We start from the raw sequence: 21,307 nt of genomic DNA, 5'->3' as shown, positions 1-21,307 counted from the left end.
GCCTCTACCGGATCGCCATTGACTCCATTGACAGCTCAACAGATTTCTCTCGTGCTCCAGCGTTCATCTGTTTTTATTTTCATTTCCATTCATGCTTGAATGCTTCTCAATTTCTGGGGGAGGGGGGCCTATCTCTGAGCGCGGAGATCAGGGTGCCCTTTAAAAAGTCTCAGAACAAGCGGGCTGGCCATTGGATGGCTCAAAATGACTTCATTAGCATATTTCAGGTGGGTGAATCACAGCTCATAGACACACCCGGCACCAACGAGAAACACTCCTGTTTTCCTGCCGGAGTAGGCACTTAGCCTGACAGCTGAAGAATTCAGCCCTAAGTGTTTCATGTGAAGATGAATTGTGTAGGTAGTATAATGTGTGCATGTTCCCAAAGTCACCTATTCCTCATAACTATGTTAACACTCAAATGATTTATATACTGCATCCCAATATGTTATTTTCTGAATGAAACAGTACAAAATTCTACAGTCTGTCAGGAAGACCTGTTCCATAGATTGACTACTCACTGACTCGGTTATTGTTTGCAGAGATGTGGATAATGCAGATCCCTCAGGGACTTGAGAAGAAGCTATGTTCAGGAAAGGTTTAGCTGTTAAAGTGGTGAAACATAGAAAATAGAATGGACAGCCCAATGTATGTATCAAAGACACACTTGTAGACATGAGTATCAGTGTTCAGTGTCAATGAGCGAAGATAAATCCTGTCAATCGAGGCATTGATGAACATTGGAAGAACTGGAATTGCAAAGAGTATAATCCGTATCTTCACAGAATTTCTCTGGATGGCTTTCCTCAGCCACAATTTCTGTTCTGCTCTTGTGGGTTGCCATAGTAATACTGTTGCTGCTGCACTCTGGCTCACTCTCACGTATGAAACCATAGATTTTTTAAAAAAGCAACGAATTAAAGATATGGAATTATATCACCACTTCTTCAATGTTGCTGGATAAAAATCTTGGAACTCGCTCCTGAAAAACACTGTGGGTGTACCTAGACCTGATGGACTACAGTGTTCAAGAAACTGGCTCCTCACCATCTCCTCTAGTCAGGCAAGCTTTCAATGAAACCATTAAAACCATTGTTGATTGTTGGAAAAACATATCGAGTTCACTAATGTCCTTTAGGGAAGGAAATCTGCCGTTCTTACCTGGTCTGGCCTACAGAGCCTCAGCAATATGGTTTACTCTCAACTGCAACTACGGATGGGCAATAAATGCTGGCCAGCCAGCGACACCCATGTCCCACGAATGAATAAAAAAAGTTCCAGCCTGACTGATGAGGTTTATTTGGAGGAAGAGCACGTGACAAAGTACTATTACTGCAGCTGTATGCACTGCCAGTTTGCTCAGTTTATATACGAGCTTCAGAAAATACCATTAAACAAATGTTAAAGTTAGAAACTTCAGATGCTATAAATCTGAAAAAAGCAGAAAAATCTGTCAGTGGGATTTCCCATCGCGTCTATGCAGGAATCCCGCAGTGGGAGGTCACATCAGCAGGACCAACAGATCCTGCCGCCAGGCAATGGCCTGAAAATCCTGTCGATTGTGTTTGCTAGTCATGGTGCAATTACCCCTACGTTAGGGAGGCTAAATGCACACTGAGTGACCATTTTGCAGAATGTCTCCATTCAGTGCAAACATGACCCTGAGCTTCTCGTTGCCTGTCATTTTAATTCTCTACTGCACTCCTACTCTAATCTCTCAAACTACGCTGTTCCAATGAAGCTCAATGGAAGTTCGAGAACCAGCACCTTGTAGTTTGACTGGCTGCTTTATCACCTTCCAGACTTAATATTGAATTCAACAAATTTGGATCGTAACCATTTTGGTTGGGCTTTTTCCGACATCTCTACTCTCATCTTCGGTTTCTTCACTTGTCCCAATATCTTGCACCATCATCCATTTTGTCATTTAATCACTCCTTCCTTCCACCTTATTACATACCTCTCTTTTTATTTCATATTTCCAACATCCGTATTTCACTTTTGTTTTAATGCTGATGTTTTTGAATTTCCTCTCTAGATCACAATCGCTTTTTCTCTCTTTTTAATATCTTCACTCAATCTGCATCCTGTTTTCAAGTGAACAGACTTTTGTTAATGTTTTTCCTCCTGTTTGTTCTTCTGAAATTCTGGGCATGATTTTCCGGCCGCGCTTGCCCAAGGCTGAAAAATCCCACTCGAGGTCCACGGACCGTTGCGTAGTCCGTGTCGCGCCTGCTACAATTCCCATGGTGGGCGGGACCGGAGAATTCCTCCCTCTTGAAATATTTTGATGCTCTCAAATATTGCTGTGGAAACATACAATAAAAACGTATGATGCCGAGGCTGGAATTGAATCACAACCTCGATTGGTGACAGTCTGTGTGGAGTTTTCACGTTCTCCATGTATCTGTGTGGATTTTTCCCAGGTGCTCCAGTTTCCTCCCACATTCCAAAGATGTGCAGGTTAGGTGGATTGCCCATGCTAAATTGCCCCTTGGTGTCCAAAGATGTTAGGGGAATTAGTGGGGTAAATGTGTGGGTTTACGGGGATGGGATAGGTAAAATATTCTTTCAGAGAGTTGGTGCAGACTCGATGAGCCGAATGGTCTCCTTCTGCACTGTAGGAATTCTATGATTCTATGAGTATAATAAAGTCACTCCATCTTCTGCAAATGTTGCTTCTCAGAAATGATCAGTCTATGTCAGTAAGACTTAAGCTCTGCTCTCTGTATCTTTCTCCATCTTGCTCTCTTCTATTTTCTTGTGCGGATAAGACTAGTAGACAATATTACAAACCACACAAGTGTTGATGGAAGCATCTCTCATCACCAATTTTAGCAAAACAACATTTCGACTTGTAAGTTTGCTGGCATGTGAGCTGAGTAGAGTGTGGGCTGTTCTCTGCTGTTTTCTAATTATAGTGTAGTTGACTGTTCAGTTACAGAGTATGTCTGCAAACATTTCTGTTGTAGATGTGCTTGATAAGTGCTGCATTTGCACACAACATCTGGGCTTTATTTAGAGTGAATTTAGGTGTGAAGAATTGCTTCAGAATTTACAAATGGGGACAGTTACCATTGAGCCATTGAGTGCAGAAAGAGAGCTAAAATTTGGAAATATATCTTAATTTCTTCATTGTTGCTGGGTCAAAATGCTAGAACTCCCTCCCTAACAGCACTGTGGGTACATCTACACCACATGAACTGCGGGTTTCAAGAATGCAGCTCACCATCACCTTCTTGAGGATGTTTAGGTATGGGCAACAGATGCTGCCCTTGTTAATGATACCTACATCTGGAGAATGAATGAAACCTACATTGTGCTTACTATTAATTGTATCTTTACAATTCTTATGTTCACATCTCAAATTAAATTTCATTTGTCATTTGCCTGCCCATTTCATGAACCTTGGTGTCTTTCTGAAGTCTTTTTGTTCCCTTCACTGTTTCCCAAAGGCCCTATGTTTGTATCATCAGCAAATTTAGAGATTAGGCTCCCTTTACCTAACTCCAAATGATCTTAAAATCTCGTGCTGTCCCTGGAAAATTCCACTTCCAACACTGCTCCACTCCAAGAAATACCTGTTAAGTCTGGATTTCCTGTCCATCAATCAATTTTCAGTCCGTGTTGTGACGTTTTCTCTCATGCAGCAAGACTGAATTAAGTGACACGTGCAAATGAATAGAATCTGTGTGTGAGTAAAGAGTATCCTAAAGTTGTCTTGTTCTTGTGTCTGTAGGTCAGAAGGATAAAAGTGGCTTCCTGTGCCCAATACAAGACGTGCGCTGATTGCTTGTCTGTACGAGATCCACACTGTGGTTGGTGCACTCTGGAGAAAAGGTCTGTTTAGTGAAGGTTACCAGTAGAACTGTCCAATTCTTACAATATTCTGCTGTCTCCATGCTTCATTGGTGTTGCTCCAATTTGTAACAATAATAACAAAATATTTTATGAGCAGGATAATCTATTTGCCCCAGAAAGCACATCTTCTTTAGACTGGATTTCACAGCTGATTTTGGATTGTACTGTTTCTACCACCTGGACAAATCTTTCTGCTATTTCTTGAGATAACAAATGATTTGTGTTCATTGGAACCTCCCGCCCACTACGGTTCCCATGGCGAGCGGGATGGAAAAATTCCCTCCAACATGTTTCTTTCCGTGTAGGATATTATTTGCCCAGTTCAGTTATTGCTACAGGATGAATTTTATTTTATTCTTCCTGTGGAGTCAGGAGAAGCAGGAGAGCTTGTCCAGCTCCACAGGACTGATTCCCCATTTGTCACAGTCCAAATTAACTCCCCTCCCAGGTCTTAACATTGGACAAGCTGGTTGTGGAGCAGCAACCAGTGACAGCAGCTTGAGCCGAGATAAGTGATAAGGCCTGAGGACAAATTTCCTTCATTCTTGAGCCTCTAGGTTTGGGGTGGGTGCTGATCACTGACTAATTTCTGGGCTGTTATTCTAAATTTATTTTCTCCTTCCTTGTGGGCTTGCATTGTCTAATTTGGTTGTAGTAACATTTTTCAGAACACTGGATTCTCACCGCTTGATATACCAACTGTAAGGACAGTTTTACAGCGTATTGTGAACCCCAAACTGTCAGCTAATCAGAGAGAGGCAGCATGGATTTGGACAGGGAAGGTGATGTCTGACGGATCTGCTTGAACACATTGAAGTAGTGGATTGGGGAATGTTTATAGTTGTAATTGTGATGGCCTTTGAAAAATCATTTAATGTAGTCCCTCATTACTGTCCCTCAGGCCATCATTGGACTTTTGGCCAAAGTGAACTTCATGGATTGAAGGCAAATTACTGATCTGGTTATGAAATTGACTGAACCGAAGGAGACAGAGAGTAGAGATAGTGAGCAGGTACTCTACTCGGCAAGATATGCCCATTGGTATACTGCAGGGACTTGTTTTGGGCATCAGCTATTCACCACATTTATCAATAGCTTGGGTGATGGGATAGATAGCTACATATACAAATTTGCTGATGATACAAAGATGGGAGACATTACGAGCAGTGTAGATGAGAGCAGAATGGTGCCAAATGGATTTCAATGTGGGCAAATGTCAGGTCACCCACTTTGGATCTTAAAATGATAGAACAGGATACATTCTGAATGGTGAAAAATTAGAAACAGTGGCGGTCCAAAAAGACTTGGAGTTTGTGTACACATATCATTAAAATGTCTATAACAGGTAGAGAAAATAAACAAAAATGATAATGGAATGCTGGCCTTTATAATGAGAGGACTAGAATACAGAGGGGTAGAAGTCATACTTCAACTACACAATATCTGGTTAGGACGCATCTGGAATACTATGAGCAGTTCTGGGCGCCTCAAACTGAGGAAGGATATATTAGCTATGGAGGAATTGCAGATTAACCAGAATGATATGGGGATTAAAATATAAAGAGAGCAGCACAGTGGCACAGTGATTAAAATATAATGGGTGGCATGGTGACACAGTGGTTTGCACTTCAACCTCTTAGCACCAGGGACTGGGTTCAATTCCGGCCTTGGATGATTGGAGAGGTTGGAGAAACTTGGTTTGTTCTCACAGGAACGACGGAGGTTGAGGGGGCGACCTGATAGAAGTCTACAAGATTATGAGGGGCATGGACAGAGTGGATAGTCAGAAGGTTTTTCCCAGGGGTGGAAGAATCAATTACTAGGGGGCTAGGTTTAAGGTGCGAGGGGCAAGGTTTAAAGGAGATGTACGAGGCAAGGTTTTTACACAGAGGGTGGTGGGTGCCTGGAATTTGCTGCCGGGGGAGATAGTGGAAACAGACATGACAGTGAGTTTTAAGGGGCGTCTGGACAAATACATGAATAGAATGGGAATAGAGGGATATGGTCCCCGGAAGATAGGGGGTTTTAGTTCAGTCGGGCAGCATGGTCAGTGCAGGCTTGGAGGGCCGATGGGCGTGTTCCTGTGCTGTAATTTTCTTTGTTCTTTGTTCTTTATCTGTGTGGAGTTTGCACGTTCTCCCCATGTCTGTGTGGGTTTCCTCCCACACTCCAAAGATGTGTAACTTATGTGGATTAGCCATGGAAAATACATCAGGTTACAGGAAAGGGGTGGGCATGGGTAAGATGCTCTTTTGGAGAGTCATTGCAGACTCATTGAGCCAAATGGCACCTCCTGCACTATAGGGATTCTATGGTTCTATGGAGAGAGTTTATAGAATTTAGAAGGTTAAGGGGTGATTTGATCAAAATTTTCAAGCTATTAAGGAGAACAAATGGGTAGATTGGAAGAAACTATTTCTGCTGGTTGGGAACTTTAGGCCAAGGAGACTTAATCAGCAAATTGGAACATGACATTTCAGCTGTGAAATAGGGAAATACTGGCTCTACAGGATGGTAGAAGTTTGGAACTCTCTTTTACCTGTTCTGCTAGAATGCTTGATAAATTATTAATTTTAATACTAAGATTGATAGATTTTTGACAACCAAAAGATATGGGGTGCGATTCTCCCAAAAAAGTTCTCAGTGCTGAATTTACGGGAAAGCTGGTGTAAATCACGATTGTTTTATGAGTGGGCATTCACACTCGAATCTCCCATACTCTGTGCAATGCAGAGGTAAACACAGTAAGAAGTCTCACAACACTAGATTAAAGTCCAACAGGTTTATTTGGTAACACAAGCCACTAGCTTTCGGAGCGCTGCCCCTTTATCAGGTGAGTGGGATTTCAGTTCACAAACAGGGCGTATAAAGACACAAACTCAATTTACAAAATAATGGTTGGAATGCGAGTCTTTACAGGTAATCAAGTCTTAAAGGTACAGACCATGTGAGTGGAGAGAGGGTTAAGCACAGGTTAAAGAGATGTGTTTTGTCTCCAGCCAGGACAGTTAGTGAGATTTTGCAAGCCCAGGCAAGTCGTGAGGGTTACAGATAGTGTGACATGAACCCAAGATCCCGGTTGAGGCCGTCCTCATGTGTGCGGAACTTGGCTATCAGTCTCTGCTCAGCGACGCTGCGTTGTCATGTGTCGTGAAGGCCGCCTTGGAGAATGCTTACCCGAAGATCAGAGGCTGAATGCCCGTGACCGCTGAAGTGTTCCCCAAAAGGAAGAGAACACTCTTGCCTAGTGATTGTCGAGCGGTGTTCATTCATCCGTTGTTGTAGCATCTGCATGGTCTCCCCAATGTACCATGCCTCGGGACATCCTTTCCTGCAGCGTATCAGGTAGACAACGTTGGCCGAGTTGCAAGAATATGTACCGTGTACCTGGTGGATGGTGTTCTCCCGTGAGATGATGGCATCCGTGTCGATGATCCGGCACGTCTTGCAGAGGTTACTGTGGCAAAGTTATGGGGTGTCGTGGTCACTGTTCTCCTGAAGGCTGGGTAGTTTACTGCAGACAATGGTCTGTTTGAGGTTGTGCGGTAGTTTGAAGGCAAGAAGTGGGGATGGCCTTGGCGGGATGTTCGTCTTCATCAATGACATGTTGAAGGCTCTGGAGAAGATGTCGTAGCTTCTCCGCTCCGGGGAAGTACTGGACGACGAAGGGTACTCTGTCTGCCGTCTCCCGTGTTTGTCTTCTGAGGAGGTCGGTGCGGTATTTCGCTGTGGCACGTCAGAACTGTCGATCGATGAGTCGAACGCCATATCCTGTTCTTATGAGGGCATCTTTCAGCGTCTGGAGGTGTCTGTTGCGATCCTCCTCATCTGAGCAGATCCTGTGTATGCGGAGGGCTCGTGCGTAGGGGATGGCTTCTTTAACGTGTTTAGGGTGGAAGCTGGAGAAGTGGAGCATCGTGAGGTTATCCGTGGGCTTGCGGTACAGTGAAGAGATGAGGTGACTGTCCTTGATGGAGATGTGTGTGTCCAAGAATGCAACCCATTCCAGAGAGTAGTCCATGGTGAGTCTGATGGTGGGATGGAACTTGTTGATGTCATCATATAGTTGTTTCAGTGATTGTTCACCCTGAGTCCAAAGGAAGAAAATGTCATCGATGCAGCTGGTATATAGCATCGGTTGAAGGTCCTGTGCCGTGAAGCGGAGTTGTTCGAACCAGTGCATGAAGATGTTGGCATATTGAGGTGCGAATTTGGTCCCCATGGCTGTTCCTTGTTTGGATGAAGAACTGGTTGTTGAAGGTGAAGACATTGTGGTCCAGGATGAAGCAGATGAGTTGTATAATTGCATCTGGAGATTGGCAGTTGTCAGAGTTGAGTACTGAGGCAGTTCAGCAATGCCATCGTCGTGGGGGATGCTGGTGTAGAGTGCCGAGACATCCATTGTGACGAGGAGTGCTCCTGGTTCAACTGCTCCATGTGTGCTGAGCTTCTGTAGGAAGTCCGTAGTGTTGCGACACAAGCTGGAGGTTCTTTGTACAATGGGTTTCAGGATGCCCTCGACATAGTCGGAGAGGTTCTCGCACAGGGTCCCATTTCCCGATACGATGGGACGGCCGGGTGTGTTTGCCTTGTGTACCTTCGGGAGGCAGTAGAGATCTCCAACGCGGGGAGTACGTTGGATGAGAACACGGAGGGTGCTCTGAAGGTCCGGATCAAATGTCTTGATCAGTCTGTTGAGTTGACACGTGTGTTCCTTGGTTAGATCTGTGGGTAACTGTCTGTAGTGTTCCTCGTTGTTCAGCTGTCGGTACACTTCTTTGCAGTAATTCATTCTGTTCAGTATGACAATGGCCTCTCCTTTGTCTGCTGGTTTGATGACAATGTTGGCGTTGCGTTGCGCTTGGGTGATGTTCGGGGCTGTCTTGTGAGGGCAGCTGATGAACCCGGCATTGACGCGCTTCCTGATGGATTGGGCATACATGTCAAGTCGAGGGAGAGGTCACAATCATGAATATCATTAAAAGCTCGGGGCGCTGGGCCTATTCATGCCATAGTCTGACAGTTCCCGAACTCCGTGCGTGGACGTGGTGGCCCTGAACTGTCAGCCTGCAGTTTTATGGCCAGCTCAATCGCTGGCCAGCTGGCCCGATCACAGCCTCCATGAGCATTCCTAGGCCAGCCCCGAACCTCCCCCTACACCGTCCCGGAGCGGCCCGATCTCCAGCTCCCCCCCCGCCACCCAGCAGTGATGATTCCCCGCCGCAGGAGGCAGACTACCCCCCTCCCCCCAAGCCCACCCCGATCACTGGCCTGAACTCCAGCCCTGAATGGTCCCAATGGCAAAATGGCAGTGGGATCCCCTAACCCCACCGATCGCCACTGGGACCCACCCCCTTTAGCACTGTCCAATGCTTGGTGGGCAGTGTCAAGGCGCCCCCTGGGCATGGGCACTTTGCCAGTGCTGGGGGCACAGGCTGGCAGCGCCCATGTGCCCATGCCCACGGGGCACCGCCACCCCCGACCCCCTGGGGGGCCCCGTTTTCCTCCTCCCTTCACTTCAGCGGGGTCTCCCGCTTGTTCCCCAAAAGTGGGGAGCTACTCTAAACCACGCCGGGATGAAATTGTACTGGCGTGTTGGGAGATGCTATCGGGCCAGGAGACGTCATTCATGGGCCCGATAAAGGCATTTAAATGACATTAAAATAAGATTTAAGTTACTTGCCTGCTGGTCCCACCGGCTTCCAACGTGGGCCCGACTGCGCCAGATATCCAGCGCTGGGGGATGCGCGAATCCTGCGAATCGGCCCACGCGCTATTCTCCCGGCCTGTAGCACATCAGGATTGGACAATCGCCACCATGGAGTTAAGCTGCAGATCAGCCGTGATCCTATTGAATGTTGGGACATGTTTGAGTGATTAAGTCATAAAGGTTTACAGCATGGAAACAGGCCCTTTGGCCCAACTTGTCCATGCCGCCCTTTTTTTTTAACCACTAAGCTAGTCCCAATAGCCCATGTTTGGCCCATATCGCTCTATACCCACCTTACCCATGTAACTGTCCAAATGCTTTTTAAAAGGCAAAATTGTACCTGCCTCTACTACTATCTCTGGCAGCTTGTTCCAGACACTCACCACCCTCTGTGTGAAACAATTGCCGCTCTGGATCCTTTTGTATCTCTCTCCTCTCACCTTAAACCTATGCCCTCTAGTTTCGACTCCCCTACCTTTGGAGAAAGATGTTGACTATCTAGCTGGCCTATGCCCCTCTATTTTATGGACCTCTATAAGATCACCCCTAAGCCTCCTGCGCTCCAGGGAAAAAAGTCCCAGTGTATCCAGCCTCTTTATAACTCAAACCATCAAGTCCCGGTAGCATCCGAGTAAATCTTTTCTGCACTATTTCTAGTTTAATGATATACTTTCTAAAATAGGGTGACCTGAACTGTACACAGTATTCCAAGTGTGGCCTTACCAATGTCTTGTACAACTTCAGAGAAAAAGGAAACATTTGTCAAAGCTAGGAGGCTGGGAACACACGAGGCAACCGTGGAATACAAGGAAAGGAGAAAGAAACTTAAGTAAGGAGTAAGGAAGGTAAAAGGGGTCACGAAAAACATTGGCCAGCAGGCTTAAGGAAAATCCCAAGGCTTTTTATACATATATAAAGAGCAAGAGGGTAGCCAGGGAGAGGGTTGGCCCACTCAAGGGCAAGGGTGGGAATCTATGCGTGGAGCCAAAGGAAATGGGCGAAGTATTAAATGAGTACTTTGCGTCAGTATTTACCAAAGAGAATGACTTGGTGGATGATGAGTCTGGAAAAGGATGTGTGGGTAGCTTGAGTCATGTTGAGATCAAAAAGGAGGAGGTATTGGGGTTCTTAAGGTAGACGTGTCCCCAGGGCCTGATGGGATATACCCTAGAATACTGAGAGGGGCAATGGAGGAAATTGCTGGGGCCTTGAGAGAAATCTTTGCATCCTCACTGGCTACAGAAGAGATTCCAGAGGATTGGAGAATAGCCAATGTTGTTCCTTTATTTAAGAAGGGTAGCAAGAATAATCCAGGTAATTACAGGCCAGTGAGCCTTACATCAGTGGTAGGGAAATTATTGGAGGGGATTCTTTGAGACAGGATTTATTCCCACTTGGAAATAAGTGGCCGTATTAGTGAGAGCAATATGGTTTTGTGAAGGGGAGGTCGTGTCTCACAAACTTGATCGAGTTTTTCAAGGAAGTGACGAAGATGATTGATGAGGTTGGGCAATGGATGTTGTCTACATGGACTTCAGTGAGGCCTTTGACAAGGTCCCTCATAGCAGACTGGTGCAGAAGGTGAAGTCGCATGGGATCAGAGGTGAGCTGGTAAGGTGGATACAAAACTGGCTTAGTCAAAGAAGACAGAGGGTAGCAGTGGAAGGGTGCGTTTCTGAATGGAGGGCTGTGACAAGTGGCGTTCCTTAGGGATCAATGCTGGGACCTTTGCTGTTTGTAATATATATAAATGATTTGGAGGAAAATATAACTGGTTTGATTTGTAAGTTTGCGGACGACACAAAGGTTGGTGGATTTGCGGATAGCGATGAGGACCATCAGAGGATACAGCAGGATATAGATCATAGAAACATAGAAACCCTACAGTGCAGAAGGAGGCCATTCGGCCCATCGAGTCTGCACCGACCACAATCCCACCCAGGCCCTCCCCCCACATATTTTACCCGCTAATTCCTCTAACCTACGCATCCCAGGACTCTAAGGGACAATTTTTAACCTGGCCAATCAATCTAACCCGCACATCTTTGGACTGTGGGAGGAAACCGGAGCACCCGGAGGAAACCCACGCAGACACGAGGAGAATGTGCAAACTCCACACAGACAGTGACCCGAGCATCGAACCCGGGACCCTGGAGCTGTGAAGCAGCAGTGCTAACCACTGTGCTACCGTGCCGCCCAGTTGGAGTCTGGAGAGATGGCAGATGGAGCTTAATGTGAGTCATTTTGGAAGGTCTAATACAGATAGGAAATATACAGTAAATGGCAGAACCCTTAAGAGTATTGATAGGCAAAGGGATCTGGCTGTACAGGTACACAGGTCACTGAAAGTGGCAATGCAGAAGCATCTTTATCGAACCTTAGTTAGGCCGCACTTGGAATATAGTGTTCAATTCTGGTTGCCACACTACCAGAAGGATATGGAGGCTTTGGAAAGGGTACAGAAAAGATTTACCAGGATGTTGCCTGGTATGGAGGGCATTAGCTATGAGGAGAGGTTGGCGAAACTTGGTTTGTTCTTACTGGAACGACAGTGGTTGAGGGGTGACCTGATAGAAGTCTACAAGATTATGAGAGGCATGGACAGAGTGGATAGTCAGAAGCTTTTTCCCAAGGTGGAAGAGTCAATTACTAGGGGGCACAGGTTTAAGGTGCGAGGGACAAAGTTTAAAAGAGATGTACGAGGCAAATTTATTACACAGAGAGTAGTGGGTGCCTGGAACTTGTTACTGGGGTTGGTAGTGGAAGCGAATACGGTAGTGACTTTTAAGGGGCATCTTGACAAATACATGAATAGGATGGGAATAGAGGGATATGGTCCCCGGAAGGGTAGGGTGTTTTAGTTAAGTCGGGCAGCATGATCGGTGCAGGCTTGGAGGGCCGAAGGGCCTGTTCCTGTGCTGTAATTTTCTTTGCTCTTTCAACAAGACATCCCAACTCCTGTATTCAATGTTCTGACCAATGAAACCAAGCATGCTGAATGCCTTCTTCACCACTCTATCCACCTGTGACTCCACTTTCAAGGAGATATGAACCTGTACCCTTAGATCTCCTTGCTCTATAACTATACCCAACACCCTACCATTAACTGAGTAAGTCCTGCCCTGGTTCGCTCTACCAGAATGCATCACCTCGCATTTATCTAAATTAAACTCCATCTGCCATTCGTCAGCCCACTGGCCCAATTGACCAAGATCCCATTGCAATCCTAGATAACCTTCTTCACTGTCCACCATGCCACCAGTCTTGGTGCCATCTGCAAACTTACTGACCATGCATCCTAAATTCTCATGCAAATCAGTAATATAAATGACAAATATGAATAAACCCAGCACCTATCCTTGAGGCACACTGTTGATTACAGGCCTCCAGTTTGAAAAACAACCCTACACAAACACCCTACAGTCCTCCTGTTCCAATGTTCCTTTGGAGTGGCCGAGAGATGTCATACTCAGGTGGCCTTGGTGTTAACCTCCAAAGCTTGGTTATACAGGGAGGAGTAAACCCATCTACAATGTTCTACATGAAAAAATACAAGCAATGTCTTGAAAAGAAACTGAAATTAACTTGTTTCTAACTTGCACATTTAAGAATTTATCCAGTATTCAGTGTTTTGGACAGAATAGATTATCAGCTATGGATGTTATCATTATAATTCCCATTTGTCAAACTTACCTTTTTAAGGTGCTCCTTTGCTCATGAATGTGAAAACTCAAACAATTCAGTTTACTGGATTACCGTGAAAGAAAAAATCAACAGCTGCCCAGAAGTGATATTGGTACCTTTGGCGATAGATAGTTCCTTCAAGAACACAAAGGTAATGGTCTAAAATATCTTTATATTTGGAAGTTATACCTTGGGAAATTTGATGATAAATTTGTATCAAACTTTGATAGCTCACACCGTGCTCAGTTCTGGCCTCCACATTATATAAAAGATATTGAGGCACTGGAGAAGGTGCAAAAAGAGTTACAAGGATGTTACCAAAATTGAGAGGTTACACTCATCAGAAAAGAATGAACAGGCTTTTACATTGTCTGAAACCTTTTGGCCCATCGTAATTGTACTGACCAAAAGGAAAGAGCTATCCAGTCTAATTTGTTTTTATTCTTTCATGGAATTTGTGTAATTGGCTGAGCCAGCATTTATTGTCCATTTTGATTGTACACAACTTTTAACTGTGGTATAATTAGGGCGCGATCTTTTTGTCACTGGTTGATTAGCAGGGCAGGAAATTTGAGCGGGAGGCTAAAAACGCGAATCACACTCGGTTTCGGGTCTTTCGCAATCCTCCCAGGTGAGCGCAAGGCTGATCTAAATATTTCTAAACTTATTTAAATATGATTAGTGAGGCTGGGATGTAATAGTCCGGGCTCACTTAGCTTTCCGATCTCGCTGGTGGAGGTCCTCACCTGCGAGGATAACAGATAGTCCCCGCCAATGGGGACCAGTTGTGATGGCCTCGCCAGTGGGACCAGTGAAGCTCCCCAGGTGGTCAGGGACAGAGGCGGGCAGTGTCCCTGAGAATTTCACTGATTTTTTTGCCTCCTGTCAGGTTAAGTGAGCCGCAGCTACCACGATTCTGGCTGCTGGTGGAACCAGAAGATATTACCCGATTTTTTTTCCCCCACTTGTTGGAGAGATGAAAACTGACAGCCTTAAATATAAGGTAGTAGCCACAAACAAATTCAATAGGAAATTCCAATAACCTTTTCAGCCAAAGTGCTGTTATAATGTGGAACTGTCTGGCACATGGGCTGGAATTTCCTTCTCCCCTCTGCCTGCCAACCGTGCTCTAGGAAAGTGAGGAAAGCCCTAGGGTGATGTGGTGGGAGTAGAATATAATTCTAACCAAGGAATAATTGAGTCAGTTAACACATGTATTTAAGAGAAAGCTACATAAACATATGAGGGAGAATGGATAATGGAAGGATGGGTTGATGGGGTTACATGAAGAAAGATTGGAGGAGTCTAGCATGGAATGTAAATGCCACGATAGAACAGTTGGGACAAATGGATTGTTTCTGTGCTGTAATTTCTGTCTAATTCTCAGTAAAAGTGTTGTAAAATTTCAAGTTGATGTGGTTGCAATGTCCTAATCCCATGAATTTATTGTGAGGCTGTATTTTCATGTCAAACATCTTCTTCCAGCTCTTTACAGTAAAAACAAGTGGGAAACTCAGCAAGTTCATGAACAAAAATACAACTTGTGTGCTGAGGAACGTCAGAAACAATGAAGTCATCTGCAGAGCCAATTACACAACCGAGTGTTCCTGCCAAGTGTCCAGTGAAATCTACACTCAGCTCGAAAATCAACCAGGTACCAGATAGTCACATGGTGGGACACAACTTCACTGGACTGCTCGGAATTTGGGAAGTCCTTCAATTCTTGCAAACCAGAGATTGTTCAAGATTTAATATAAAGTAGCCCGAGATACAGATGTGTCGATATCACAGTTTAATAATTGGATTTCCAGTCAATGTAATCTTCAAACCCGTAGAATAATCCCATTCCCTAGTGTAACTGAAGCCCTGATTTCATCCATCCCACACAGTGCAATTCAGGTGTTTACCTAGTTAAAATAATGGTGGGCTGGGCAGTTTGCACCATATCAAGGACACTTTCCTGCCCCTTTCGCAATTTGAACTATTAGGATTTTGACAGCGCAGAGGCTGCCCTCCCCGGGCAGGTGGGCACCCAATTAAAATGAGGTGATTGAAGCCCAGTTGACATCATGCCACCATTTTAATTCCCAGGATTGGGAGACCTGAGCAACTTTGAATCCTCCAGCACAGCATAATGGCAGGAGAGGGCCAGGTTTCTGTGGTCTTGAGGAGCAGGAATTTCTGAGTCAACAAGAACACCTTAGGGCCTCACTCCCCCAACAACAAGATTTTCCTCCCATCATCTTGGTCCATTATGAAGCTGATCCCTCTACTTCCTCCCTTCATTCACCTTCCCTTTTCCCCACTAATTTCCTGCTCTTCTGTCATTCCCACTGGTTTTGAGCAGAGAAATATGAATGAGTCTGGGTGTTAAACCAGGCTCTGGTGTCCACAAGAGTTTTCCCCCAATCTCACAATCTATCCATCCGAAATTAACATCAGCCTTTAGAACTCTGCAATGTACGATGACATTAACATGTGTTTCTTTCTGGTTTCTTGTAGAACCAGTCACCATAGAGACATCTCTTGAATTTGGATCCTTGAATTTCACCACCCAGTCCATGATCCATAATTGTTACAAGATTGCGGCAGCTCGGTTAAACAATGCTACGTAAGTTTTACATCCTATTTACATAAATAAGAACCTGGTCTTGTTTAGGAGGAGAAATGGGTGCCTAGAAAAGTAAAATGGGAAAGATTTTGTCCTCGGGTGTTGGTTACAGTTGGTTAAAGCCTTTGTAATCATAGTTAGGTAAACTGTAAGTTTTTATTGACTCTTAGAACTATTTACAAATATACTGTAAAGGGTATAAGCTAGAAACTGTCTTCATATCCACTGGTAACACAGCTCTCTCAAACACTAGGCAGGTGTTTGGGTCATGTGCTCTTTTACATCACTGTGTGGGTAGTACTGTACTCAGTCCAACATAGAATAATCGAACCCCTCCAGTGCAGAAGGAGACCATTTGACCCATTGAGTCTGCACCGAAACATACCCAGGCTTTTCACATAACATCACGTATTTATCCCACTAATCCACCTAACCTATATATCTTGGGATACTAAGCGACAATTTAGCCAGGCCAATCAACCTAACCTACAAATCTTTGGACTGTGAGAGGAAACCGGAGTACGCGAAGGAAACCCACGCAGACATGGGTGTACTCTGGAACAGACAAGGTCGGAATTGATCCCAGATCCCTGGCGCTGCGAGGCAGCAATGCTAACCACTGTGCCACCATGTCACCCACGTAAACCCTGTATGTGACGGACCCTCCTATTACACTTCCCTCCAAGTCCTCACACAATGTATTTTAAGTGATTACAGTTTAACTTAGGTTTTACAGTGTTATTACTATCATACATTTACATTGTCATTATTGCTACCACAACTCCTCCCTTCAAGTCCTTGAACTTAAAGGTTCAGGTGGTCTGATGGCCGTATAACACTTCCATATCTTGTTTGCACTACAGTTGGATGAATACTAGGCTCCATCACTGCTTGTTCTTTCTATAAGTCTGAAGGTTGTTCTGTCACCTGGGTATGTTTTCAGCCTTCTCTTCTGTTCTTTAATGTTAAACTACATTTGGTCAGTTTGACAATTGTGCTGGTTAGTGGTTGCTACCCTGAGTTGCTTATTGCGCGGAAGATGAACATTGCGTTCGTCTCTTTGTCATTTATTTTCTCACCGTGTGGATCGTGGCAATGTTCTCTGTGGTGAACGATGAGCATTCCTGTGACAAGAATGAAGTTTACTGCTTCGCAGACCTTTGCATTTCATTGTCGGCAATGGATGGTTGCCACCATGGCTGGAATTTTCTGGCCATTCATGCTGGCAGGATTCTCTGGACCTGCCAGTGGCACACCCTCTTCCACAGGTTTCCCAGCGGCTTGGGTTGGATCCAACCACCTGCGAACGGCGCATCTCCTCCTACCGCTGAGAAAAATGCTGAGGGGAGGCCGGAGAATCTCATCCCAGGTTGAAGCATCTTTTGTGGCCTTGGCTTGCTGGCTCAGCGTATTGAACTGCTGAACCATCACTGGGGCCAGAGGTTGAAGCTCATCAGACTGCTGGTCATTTTCTTTTACTCTCTTCGCTGGAGGAGTTGTTATTACTTCCATTCTTGTAAACCTCAGGGATTATTTGGCCTTGTCTACTCAATCTGCTCTCATTGCATACTCCTCTCATCCCAGGAATCAGCCTATTGAACCTTTGGAAGAGATTTCTTTAGGACTTGGTGTTAAACTCCTCTCCAGTACAGGTGAAATATGTTATGGAAAGAAGGCAGCCACGAGTGTTCTCCATGTATCTTGGCCAATATCTATTCCTTTAGTAACACCATGATACAAATGCTGGGCTTGTTTATCTCATTCCTGTGTGAGGCATCTTGCAGTTCACAAATGGACTATTGCATTCATTTACAACACATTAGCAAATCCATTTCACTGGGTGTGAATCATTTTGGGATGTCTTGAGGTTGTGATTGGCGCTTTACAAGTGGGAGTTCTTTCTGTGTGAAATGGGATTGTGGGTGAAGCTCGGTGGGCAATTCTAATGGGTGCATGGCTTGAACAGCATGGATTCTGAGAGCCTGTTAACACTTTCTGGAGAGTCTACAATTAGGAGACAAAATCTAATCATAAGGGGCCAGCCAGTGAGGACTGAGATGAGGAGAACTTTGATTTTCTGAAGGCTGTGAATCTTTAGGATTATCCCAGAAAGCTGTGAATGCTCAGTCATTGAGGAGGTTCGAACTGAGATTGATAGATTTTTGGATGTTAAGGGAATCAAGGTTTTTGCGTATAGTATAAGAAGGTAGAGTTGAGGTGAAAGATTAGCCACAATCTTATTGAACGACAACCGTCTTTTGGAGCTAGATTGTTTATTCTCCTCTTATTTATAGAATCATAAAATCCCTACAGTGCAAAGGAGGCCATTCGGCCCATTGTGTCTGCATTGACTCTCCGAAGGAGCACCCACCCAGACCCAATGCCTATAACCTCATGCTTTTATCCCGCTACTCCCCCTAACGTACATAACTTGGGACACCACAGGACAATTTAGCATGGCCATTCCATCTAACCTGAACATCTTTGGACTGTGGGAGGAAACCAGAGCACCCGGAGGAAACCCACATAGACACGGGGAGAACGTGCAGTCTCCATACCCACAGTCACTCAAGGTCGAATCAAACCAAAGCAGGCCCCCCTCGATTGTCAGTTTGTTGAGGTTTTGTCAGCTGTGACAAGGTAGTTGTAAGGTTGATGTTGATAATTTTGGTTGAGTGACACTGAATGGCTTCTAGAGCTATGGATTTGCCTCTTCAGGAGTTGCGAGGCCATTGTGGGTGAGGGAGGCATTTTCTCAGAGCTGAATTTTCCACTATTGCTCGCAGTAGGCATTGCCATGGGCGGGACAAGAAAATTGAAAATTTTGGCTGCTCTCCAAATTTTCCCATCCTGCCTGAGACAATGTCCACCCCTGGCAAGATTGGAAAATCCCGGCCCAAGTGTTTACTGAAGTTCCTGTCCTGTTAAATTTTGGAGCTTGAAAGGGTAGTGTGTAATCTTCAGACAGGAAGTTGAATTTGGCTATGTTTATATCCTATAATCAATGCCCTGGTTCTGGAGAAATGTTGTCATATTTTAAAATGTTTCATTGGAAGCAGCAGTAGAGAGATTTGTGTGAACGCTGTGTTTCAGAGATTTTGGAAGTGAAGCCTGATCTTGGTTCCAGCCTGGATTTTGACTGTTTCTTTACATTGGAAATTAAGACCTTGTTGTGTAAAGAGCCTGGGAAGCTGGTGGTCAGTGGATAATGGAGGAGTATCCATGTGTCAGATCCATTCTCTTCCCAAGATCCAGGAGAGTCTGCAAAGTGTGTGTCCAATTTTTTAAATGTTTTCAATGAGCTGTAGATGTCAATGTTGTGGTGATGTTTCTTGGCGTTGAGATTGTTCTTTCTGCTGTCTCCTGGCCTCTGGATGTGGACACTGCCTCACCTTTGACACTTCAATTCCCCTATGATCCTTCTGCCAATTCCATGAGCAAATGCTAGCACAGACTGGTTGAGCTGATTAGACTGCTTGTGTTGTAATCTATGTATTTCTATGTATAACTCTGATTTCCAGCTGTTAACGAAGAACAACTTTCTCCCTTCTTTAACCAGATGTTCTGAATGTCTCAACTCTGGATGTCACTGGTGTGTGGTAGAACATCGATGTTCTCACAACTCATCTTGCCGTGGAAATGTTGGAAAGGTAACCAGTGATTACTGAGATTGATGTTATTGTTTTTTTAAAAGGGAAAACAGACTTAAAAATTAATAACAATTGATTTTTTCAGTCCTGCCCTCAGATCGATGAAGCAAAATTAAACTCACCTTCAACCATGGATCTTGACATTTTGCTGAAACATGCCAAAGTGTTAAAAGTAAGTCTTAAAATAACCCTAATATTTACCATGGGATATTTCAAATAAGAGCAGACAGTTCAACTTTGTGTCCTGGCAAATATTTATCCCTCAATTAACCTCACTAAAACAGATGACTCTGATCGTTATCACATTTCTGTTTCTGGGAGTTTGCTGCACACAAATTAGCCACTGTGCTTCCTGAATTACAACAGCGACTAAACTTTAAAAAGTACTTTGTTGTCTGTGAAATGCTCTGGGGTGTTCTCAGACCATGAATTCCATCATTTGCCACGGCGTGATTCGAACCTGGGTCTGGATTACTAGCCCAGTGACATTACTACTACACCACCGCTTCCCCAGTGCACCCTTCACCACCGAGAAGGACATGGCTGCGCAAGAACACCATCACCTCCAAGTTCCCCTCTGGTGTGATAGCAGAGGAGGAGGAGGTTCACCAGGATGTTGCCTGGGATGGAGCATTTGAGCTGTAAGGAGAGATTAGCTTGGCTTGGATTGTTTCCTTCAAAGCAGAGAAGGCTGAAGGGGGACATGCTTGAGGTGCATAAGATTATGAGGGATGTAGACAGGGTGAATAGGGAGAAGCTGTTCCCCATGGTTGAGGGGTCAATCACAACAGTGTAGAGTTTTAGGATAAAGGGGATTTGAGAAAAAACGTTTTCACTCAGAGGGTGGTGGGAATGTGGAATGCACTACCTGAGAAAGTAGTGGAAGCTGGAAACCTTACAACCTTTAAAAAATATTTGGATGAGTACTTGAAATATAATATTCAAGGATATGGTACAAAGAACAAAGAACAGTACAGCACAGGAAACAGGCCCTTCGGCCCTCCAAGCCTGTGCTGCTCCTTGGTCCAACTAGACCAATCGTTTGTATCCCTCCATTCCCAGGCTGCTCATGTGACTATACAGGTAAGTCTTAAACGGTGTCAGCGTGCCTGCCTCCACCACCCTACTTGGCAGCGCATTCCAGGCCCCCACCACCCTCTGTGTAAAAAACGTCCCTCTGATGTCTGAGTTATACTTCGCCCCTCTCAGCTTGAGCCCGTGACCCCTCGTGATCGTCACCTCCGACCTGGGAAAAAGCTTCCCACTGTTCACCCTATCTATACCCTTCATAATCTTGTATACCTCTATTAGATCTGCCCTCATTCTCCGTCTTTCCAAGGAGAACAACCCCAGTCTACCCAATCTCTCCTCATAGCTAAGACCCTCCATACCAGGCAACATCCTGGTAAACCTTCTCTGCACTCTCTCCAATGCCTCCACGTCCTTCTGGTAGTGCGGCGACCAGAACTGGACGCAGTACTCCAAATGTGGCCTAACCAGCGTTCTATACAGCTGCATCATCAGACTCCAGCTTTTATACTCTATACCCCGTCCTATAAAGGCAAGCATACCATATGCCTTCTTCACCACCTTCTCCACCTGTGTTGCCACCTTCAAGGATTTGTGGACTTGCACACCTAGGTCCCTCTGTGTTTCTATACTCCTGATGACTCTGCCATTTATTGTATAACTCCTCCCTACATTATTCCTTCCAAAATGCATCACTTCGCATTTATACAATGCGGTACAAGTGCAGGAAAATGGGATTAGCGCACCTTTAGGGGTAGTTAT

The 21,307-nt window shown here is 44.9% G+C and overlaps 1 protein-coding gene across 2 annotated transcripts in view; it reads left to right on the top strand.

Annotated features, from left to right (window-relative positions):
- Positions 1-21,307, top strand: part of plxnc1 (plexin C1) — a 156,578-nt gene that overhangs the window by 38,332 nt on the left and 96,939 nt on the right. For both annotated transcript variants that reach the window (XM_078235229.1, XM_078235228.1), the window contains exons 4-9: positions 3,740-3,840; positions 13,274-13,406; positions 14,741-14,909; positions 15,758-15,866; positions 19,426-19,516; positions 19,602-19,688. In XM_078235229.1, the coding sequence (XP_078091355.1) occupies positions 3,740-3,840; positions 13,274-13,406; positions 14,741-14,909; positions 15,758-15,866; positions 19,426-19,516; positions 19,602-19,688 (690 nt within the window). The remainder of the gene's footprint in view (positions 1-3,739; positions 3,841-13,273; positions 13,407-14,740; positions 14,910-15,757; positions 15,867-19,425; positions 19,517-19,601; positions 19,689-21,307) is intronic.

The sequence above is a fragment of the Mustelus asterias genome, chromosome 19, assembly GCF_964213995.1.
Source record: "Mustelus asterias chromosome 19, sMusAst1.hap1.1, whole genome shotgun sequence".
NCBI lineage: Eukaryota > Metazoa > Chordata > Chondrichthyes > Carcharhiniformes > Triakidae > Mustelus > Mustelus asterias.
The sequence above is the reverse complement of the archived record's forward strand: the minus strand, read 5'-3'. Positions and strand labels throughout refer to the sequence as shown.